At 39.1% G+C, this 8847-nt stretch overlaps 1 protein-coding gene across 1 annotated transcript in view; it reads right to left on the bottom strand.

Annotated features, from left to right (window-relative positions):
• The window catches only part of PTPN14 (protein tyrosine phosphatase, non-receptor type 14), a 115264-nt gene that overhangs the window by 27470 nt on the left and 78947 nt on the right, over window positions 1-8847 (bottom strand). The window contains exons 6-9 of the mRNA XM_014950788.1: window positions 6545-6615; window positions 4790-4877; window positions 2266-2354; window positions 506-593 (exon numbers count right to left, since the gene is read on the bottom strand). Coding sequence (XP_014806274.1) covers window positions 506-593; window positions 2266-2354; window positions 4790-4877; window positions 6545-6615 — 336 coding nt within the window. The remainder of the gene's footprint in view (window positions 1-505; window positions 594-2265; window positions 2355-4789; window positions 4878-6544; window positions 6616-8847) is intronic.

Here is an 8847-nt window from a genome sequence, read left to right as displayed (position 1 = left end):
AAAAAAAAAAAAAAAAGAAAAAGAAAAAAAAGGGTTCAAGCTTGCTGGTCCAGTTTCTATACTGGCCTTGATTCAGGGAGATGCGGGGTGATTTTAAATAGCACAGAACAGCAGTGCAGCCCTCTGAGCTCCAGTATGTGCACACATGGTGGCTTATGCCCAGTTTCTACAACTGCTTATGCTGCTATATTTATGCCAGCATGAAAGATAAGTGTGGCACTGAGGATGTTCCATCCAACAAGCAGTTCATTTTTTTGCTGACTTCCCAGCATAGTATACTGCGGGATGCAGCATACTATACACTGCAGAGTATACTATATTTGCAGAGAATACAAATATTGGTAGCTAAACAAAAGTTAATTTAACTCTCCACATAAAGTAAAATGTGAACTTTGAGGTGGGGAGGGCTTATGGTGAGTAGGCCCCTTTGTGAAAGCAGAATTTTAAAAGTTTATTTTTTATATAAGCAGCTTTCTTGATGACACTGATTAGATCTTTTTCTTACTGTGTGAAAGAGCACATTCTCTTCTTTGTTGATCAGCTCTAGAACAATTGAAGACTTGTTATGTGCTATATTCCCAATGTCATTCCACCTGTAGAGTAAAAAAATGTGGTAGAGTTTGCCAACACATACATTCAAACATTTCACAAACACATTAAGAATCCCTTAGTCAACATTAGTCTCATTTTATGGGGAAGCTTTTCAGTAGCTGTTTGGTGAAGAAACATGGTCAGGAAAATAAGAAAAGAATAATCATGCTCTGATTAAAGGAGAAACAAATATTCAGCTCTTAACCCAAAGCAGGAGAGTTAAAAGCTGTCTTTAAAACCACAAATTTGAAGACTCACAATAGAAGACACATTGAAAATGTATTAATGATAAACATTATATTGAACTGTGGCATTTTTGAACTGATTGATTTTAGCCACATTTAACAGAGGTTTTTGGTTTTGTTTTTTTTAATAGTGTCATTCCTCTCCAAATGATGTTTCCAACTTTCCTCCAGTGCCAATTCTCCCTAAAGAAGGGTAAGTTGACAACATGGCAATGTAGACTATGCATACCACGTTAATACTCTGGTTTTATGTTTGCAATCTTTCAATCTTTTTTTTTTTTTTCCCAAGTAATTGTCAGGTTACCCAAGATCAGAGTTATAATCTTCTTACAAATAGCTGACAGACATTTGCGTACATTGCATGCAATCCATGGGGATGGAAAGGACTTGTTTGTTCTGTTTGCAGCATGCATTCCTCTTCAAGTCATGGCAGGATGCTCGAAGCACATATTTCCAAAGAGTAAGAATCTCAGCACCAACTAGCACTTCTACATGTAAAGAAACTTTTCGCTTTTATCACCTGGCACACTTGAAGTATTATCTAATGTCTTCTCAAGATTTAATGCACAAAACACCAGCTATGTGGAAAAGGGAGCCCTAAGATTTTTGAAGATGACCACTGGAAGCCCTTTCAAGGCAAAACAACCCTAACATTCCAGCTTAAGTCTGGCACAAGCTTTAACTTCGGACTAAAAATTAGTTCTCCTCATAAAACCTATTTTTTTGGCTGCACAAATGTTCATATTTTAATAACAGGGACTAGCAAAAAATCTACTTCAAGGTAACACTGACAGTGATGGAAATACCCACCAGAACAGCAGCAAAAAGGAGTGAGTGAAACCCTAGCCTCCCTGCAATCATGGAGATTTCTAGCAATGTTTTAATATAGAACTAACTTTTATAAGTAACAAAACTCACAAAAGAAAGTTAATGGAAAGGCTTAAGTGATTCTTAATAACCAAAATAAACAGCAGAACAAATAAACAAGTGACACATCCAGGATTTTCAAAATTACGGAATGAGAGAGTTCAGCTTTTTTTTAGTGGGGCACCTAAAAATGGCAACCAGATTTTCAGAAATGCTGAGTGCCTAGGCTGCCAACCGTGAGGTTTAACAGATTTGCATTCAGAAGCATCAAAGAGGCAGACATAAAGACAAGAAAAGAAAAGGGATCAAAGCCTTGTAAGTAGAACAAGATACATGACAGACAACTACATCTTCCTTGCCATCAAACCCATTCACAGACATCAGAAATTGTTCTTTATCACATCTCTTACAGCCAAGAGGCCAATCCTGAAAACAGCGAGGTGACTACTCCTTAGTTAGAGGATTGACCCTATTGAAGTCACATATGTAAGTAAGGAAAAAGCCCCACACGTGGAGCTCTGAAAAGAAACTCTCTTTAAATACAGAAGACCCTAGTTTTTACCTATAAATCACAGTTTTCCTTCCAATTCTGTTTTTTATGAAGATTCCCATGAAGAAAATACCGAGGTGTATGTCATTTCCATGATTATCCTGCAGAGAAAGGATATATATTTAGTTTAATAAAGAAACTGGCCCATACATGCATATGAATGCATTCTGAGCTACCAAACAGAAGCCCTTCTTCAGGATAAATGCACCCTTGACTAATCTATATTTTGCTGCTTGATCAGACTCTGATTTTCATTATTTCAAAGCAGTTAACACTTAACTGGATTCATTCTGTTGATTAGTTAGAACAGATGAAGGCTAAATGAGCTCCAGGTTCTCCTCTATCAAACAACACACACACCACAAACTGGTATTCATTGTATAATATCCTACATGCCCTGTCATCGTGATTTTAGCTATCTAGAGCCCATATGACTACCAAAAGAAATAGTCCTCTCTCACATTCACAGCATTTCTCCAATCACCTGTTAAAACATGTCGAGATTTCAGAAAACCACACCTGGAGATGGAATCCCTCTCAAAAGCTATACTCTTCGTGGTTCCTCCTGTAAGTACTCCATGTAGAAATTCACAGATGTCACTCTAGAAAGTATTTGTATCTCTATGCAGATATATTCTCCGAGTTTTTCAATTATTGGGTTAAATATTCATCTGCATGTACCACATAAATGTCCACTGTTCTTGCATTGTTTTTCAGATGTTCTATTGGGTTTGTGCCTACCCATGTCTCCTGTTGAATATCATGTGTTCCTGTTCTATTTTGCAATCAGTTTTTTTCTTTAAAATGCTTTTTATTTTTTGCTACAAAAGCCTAATGCTGTAGAAAAGAGATTTTCTAACATTTATCAACAAAAACAAGCTTCCTGCAGCTGCATACATAGTAATCAATTCAGACTTTAAAGCGGTAAATAAAAATCAAGCTAACAGAAAGAGTGTGGGTAAAAACTGCTAGAAGAAAGGATATGAGAGAAGTCAATGCACTACATATGAGCAAATTCTAGAAACCATCAGGCGTCCCTGCATTTCAGTAGATCAGATTAGAGCTGCTCTCCTGGCCTTGCTGTACTTGATCCCCAGAAGGCAACAATGGAGTATCTTCACCTGTTTCTAACTACTAAGTCTTGGGCCTTTTGCAAGCAAGTGATGGATGCCAATTTTCAAGCCCCAGCCTATGCATAGGTTCTCAGTGTGGCATGCACCAGCATCCTTCCACACATACTACAAGTCAGCAGAGGTCCTACGCCTGACAGTCTTCAGTTTAGTCTGATTAGAGAGCCACACATTCCTCTGCCTTGTCCCAGAGGCAGCTTTAGAAGAGAGAGAGATTTGGAAAATGTTGGGGAAAATGTATGTATTTGTACATGTATGTGTGTATGTATACACACAAATATCTGTACCGAAAGAAAAAACATATTTTTAACAGCATTTCCTAACAGGAACAAAAGAGAAATTTTTCCCCTCTGAATGCAATTCTATTTGTCTACAAGGCCAGCACGTGGCTCTTTGTTACAAAAGTAGCATCTTCCTGCAATTTTGCAGAGCACCCAGTCCCCTGTTCATACTTACCTTACTGACGTTGAAGAATATCTAATAACAATTCCAACACCAAAATCCTTTGCAGCAGCTTGCAGCATTAATCCAAATTAGTTTGAGGAAAACACTGATTTCATTCACTGGCAATAAACATGCCACAATTTTTGTTGCTGGGTAGGGGTTTGCTTTTTTGCCATTAAGTTCCTCCCCTGCAGGCCCCTTTTGAGATTGGCCAAAGGATCGATTTTGACTTCAGCAGAAGGCTTTTTGTTTGGCGTGGGGTTCTGTTTGGTTGGTTTGCTTTTAAATTCCAAGTCAACTTTAACTAGCAGAAAAACTACTAGCAGTCCACCATTTATGGTGGCTGGGTTGCTTAGCAAAGAGAAACGGGTCATGCAACTGGTAACAGCAGTTTTCAGTTTCTCAGCCCAAATTTATCCTGGTGGCATGTGCTCCAGACAGACAGGGACTACCAGCGAAGGGAAAGCGACTACAAATGCAAAATAAGCCTTGAAACTTCCCCTCAATTTTAAATGTGTGGCAGACTGCGTGCACATGTAAGAAGCCAAAGATAGATAAAGTTAATGCTTGGTAAATAGCAATTTAGGAAGATATGAACAGGTCTCATCTCCTAGCCTAGGAGACCAGAGTTGAAGTTCATCTGCCCCAGCCACTCTCCCTCAGACAGCACTCAAAGAAAAGCAAGGAGCATCTCATCTTGGGAGCTTCCCGAGTGAGCAGACCCTAGCACATAGCCACCTCTTCTACGAAAAGGATTTTGGTGGAAGACAAGTAACATTACAGGCCTAAGATACTATCATGCTGCAATGTCCATTCAAACCACCAGCAGTCATTTCACCCTCCAGAACAGTGAAACAAGTCCTGTCTCTTTTGGACAAACATGACTTGCATGCGTTCCAAAGGTCACTGCAGACTCCTGCAGTTTGATTTCAGAGGTTCTTTTATAATATGCACTAACATACCTTCACAGGGAAAGTTTCCTGTCCAAACCCATCGAGGCGTTCCACTTCATTGATGTACATTAGCTCAGCTTCTGCTGCTGTAATGCCACTGCAATTAGAGTAACAGAAGGCAGCAAATGGTTCAATATTACACACACATAAATAATATTCGTGAAAAAACAGGATATTGACAAATCACTTTAGAAGACACTTTGGAGATGCCGCGTAGAAATGCACAAGGCAAAACTTTCTACATTAGGATCATAATCAGCAAGGGGAGGAATTTTATTGAGTGTTGCTAAGGTAAAGTACAAAGCAAATTCAAATTACAGGAGGAAGGAACTGAGCTGATCACGTTACTCAGTTTTTTGCACACAACAAATATTTTCCAGGCTTTATTAAAACATCACGACATTGCATTAGGTTGTGTCTAGTTCTGGATGACCAATTTGAGCCACAGGAGTCCTAATTTGCATAAATAGTATACAAATCAACTGAAGTTGCTTAAAATGACTTAGAAGGAAAGACTGACATTTTCATGTTGGCTGTTCAAAAACACAGGCACTAAATCAAATGTTGATCAGATTCTCTTTCATAATAGAGAACAAATCACCTGAAAATTTTTACACACGTGTCTACACATGCTGCTGTCAGAGCTCAGGAATTCAGACATTTCAGTTCTCAAAAGCAGGTCAGAATAGATTGCAGGTTGCTCCAAAAGAAGGTTACTATTAATTTTTCTCCTCTTTGCTCCTCCTCACCACAGTTTACAAACAGAAATACAGGAACCTGACAAATACTTGGGAGAAAGAGGGAGAGAAAGCAGGTGGAATGTGATCTACCTGCTGAAGTGAGGATAACTATTTGTTTTTTGTGTTGCAGAAATAGCGCTAAAGAGCACAGCAGGGGAGGGAAATCTTCCCCTTCAAGTCTGAGTTAACCAAGATTACACAAGCAGCCTGTGGCAGAGATAGAAGAACCAGGCCTGTTCATGGCCAGCTTGGAAGCTGGTTGCATCAGAGGCCCAAGCTTGTATTGAAACTCAGACTGAGAATGGCTTTTGGCTCAGAGTCTGGTATTTACAAAAAAATTCTGTCATATAATGGGAGTGCTGCATCCTTCGCCTAACATTCCTATTGCATTTCATGTGAGAAAGCTTTAAACACAAATTCATAACATAACACGAAAGATTATTTCCAATGGTGTATAAGGCACCGCCATTTTTCTGAGAACAGCACTCCAGAGGTTTGAATACTTCCACCACCAAAACATCTAGATGACACGAAAGAAGCCTGCTTACAAACGAGGTATTTGTACTGAAGCACTAATACATACACTCGTAGCTCATTAACTAGTAAAAGCATATTGTATCTTTTCCATAACTAGACTTAAACCCCAACTCCTGTTATTTTTCATTTCCATCACATTGAAAGTGTGTGATCAAGTCACAGGGTCTTTTTCACTGTAAGGATTTAAGCAAAACCAAGACGACAAAGATGTCTACTACATAATGCAATTAGTGTTACACATGCTCCTTAAACCTTGTGGTGCAAATGCTCGTTTATTTGGGATTCAGCTCCTCAGCCATGTAGTTTTCACAAAAGGCAGATAATCTTTTGTAACAGACTAATTAAAAATCCAGCGAGACATAGCATAATAGTAACATGAAGATAGGCTACTTAACCCCTGCCAGAAAAGCATAGCGAGGAAGGGAAGTCCTAGGAAGATGATGACAATTAAAAAAACACAATCTAAATCTTAGTGTGTCATGCTCACCTGTGAGTTCGATGCTCCTGAGCAACCTTTTGAGTCAGCTCCTCCAAGACAGCTTCATCCTGGGTCCAATCCTGTAAAAAGATGAAGCATCAAAAACTAGTTATCCAAAGAGATAGATGACAAAGTGTGAGACAGGAATTACGGTGGCAGATGTTTCAGGATTGTTTCCTGTTCACACTCTCCCAGGTAGTTGCAGAGAGAATCTATCACCAAGGGTCTGGGTTTTTAATATCTTTTTTTGGGGGGGAGGAGGATTTTAAAAACCCTGTTAAAAATAGGGGTAAAGTGCTTAATATTCCAAAATAGAGAACACAGTATAGAGTGTAGATAAGGGATCTTTTCCTGGATAAGGACCAAACAAGTCTTTAAAAACACTTGGAAATCTACAAATACATACCTTTTAAAACAGCCCAAAATAATGCATAGACCATGGAAAACCCAGTCGTCTTTATTTTCTGTCCTGCAAGCTACAGGTACTCCTTTCACCATGTTAAAAGGGATTGAAAGTTTTGCTGCCTCTTCAAAATGTGTAATAAAATGTACTTTATGCTTGCAACACATTTCTGAGCAGAAATTTTTATCTTTGCAAATGTAATAACGTGTGGTAGAAAAAATTCTGAACTAATTGGAGCAAGTTAATAAAGGAAGTCTGCTTATAAACTCAAGGAAAAAAAAAAGGAAGCTGAAAAACTTTCTTGCAAAACCTCAAAGTTCTTATTTTTATTTAAAAAAGCCTTAAGGCTGCATGTAATGTACTTAAATACACTGCCTGCTTCTTGCTCAATGGGTCCCTCCCTCAGATATTTGCTTCTGCCACAAAAAAATGTGAAAGTGGTAGCGTGCTAATGAAAAATGGCATGGTACATGCCTATGCACAGCCACACACCTGTGGGGTGTACTGTGTACATAACTTTGTTCTTTTCCCTGCTGAAGAAATGCCATTTGACACACATTGTAGCCTCACAAGATCAAACAGTACAAACGTAGCTGCCCCTCCCTCATCCACCAGCTCGCTTCACTAATGAATTTGCAGCAACGTTCTTGTTGGAGGCTCTTTCTACACCCGAGATTCACCCAAATCCTCCCACTTGCTTCAGGACTAGTTTGTATCTGCAGCACTTAGCAACTGTCACTGAACTTACAGTGAAATATTTACTATTACGTTATCCACTCCTCCCCAGAAGAGCAGAGACAAACAGCTAAAGAAATGTCCGGAGAAACATGAGTTGATTTAAGAGTAGGCTTCTGAAGACTGTAGGAAGCAGACACTTTGCCGATTTTGTTAAATTTAGCAATAGTAGCATGGATGAAAGGCAAGATACCACAAAGTGAGCACATGCAGAACTAGATGACACCATTTAGGCAGCCAACTCAAACATGGAAGTTCTAGGAGACGGGCCCAAAGAGTAAACTGCTGAACCACATAGAGATTAACCACCTGAAAGCTTATCTAGAGGCCTAAACCCTCCCCTATTTTTTTTTAAATAGAAAAATACTATCAGCTATTTTTCAGAAGTTCAGTAATTTGCAAAGTGACAGCTTGACAATGCATTTCTCTGTCTATATTTGTAGCCATCTTCTTTCCCACTTATGAAGCTGTGTACAATAGCCTAAGCCATCAACTATACACAAGATCATCAAGGTGGCCTACCAAAGAAATCCTGCTCCCCTAGTCAGGCTAACAGAAGTTTCTTAGTGAAAGGTCAATATTGAAGCCACATTCTAGCTATACAAGGCACATTTGGATATCTATATATTCATTAATTCCTCTTCCTCCTGATGACTTTCTTTTTCAGATGGTATTGAACTCTGTCTAGCAGCTCAAAATTGCACGTTCACTTCAAGACACTGTGCAGCTGTCACCTTTTTGGATTTGAGAAGGGACTATCCACTGCAGTTCCTGTACAAAGAGCGGCAGTAAATGGGATGAAACGCTTCTGGAAGTGCCTCTCTCAAGCCTTCAAATTACAGTGAGATGAATCATTCTCCCTCTACCGCTCCACTAATTGCAGAGGGAAACCAGATGCCTTAACTTCTAGGCAGCTACACTCAGGGCATGGGAACCCCACCCCGCTTCCAATTTTTTTTCCAGTTAGAAAGAATCCCAAAATCTTTTACATTTTATGAAGCTTACACTCCAGACTTGTGCTGATGGACTTGTTCATCTAAAATAAAGCCAGCGTTAACCTCAGCAGGCTTTTTTTTTATTTTCTCTAATCCATCCTCCCAGAGAGGCTCAATGTCATAAATTACAAGTGCTTGGCATTGTCACCAGAGTTTCTAACATCATTATTGACCTAAAA

This window comes from Calidris pugnax, unplaced genomic scaffold (assembly GCF_001431845.1).
Source record: "Calidris pugnax isolate Ruff unplaced genomic scaffold, ASM143184v1 scaffold24, whole genome shotgun sequence".
Lineage (NCBI taxonomy): Eukaryota > Metazoa > Chordata > Aves > Charadriiformes > Scolopacidae > Calidris > Calidris pugnax.
Note: the sequence above shows the minus strand (reverse complement) of the source record. Positions and strands in the feature narration are given on the sequence as shown.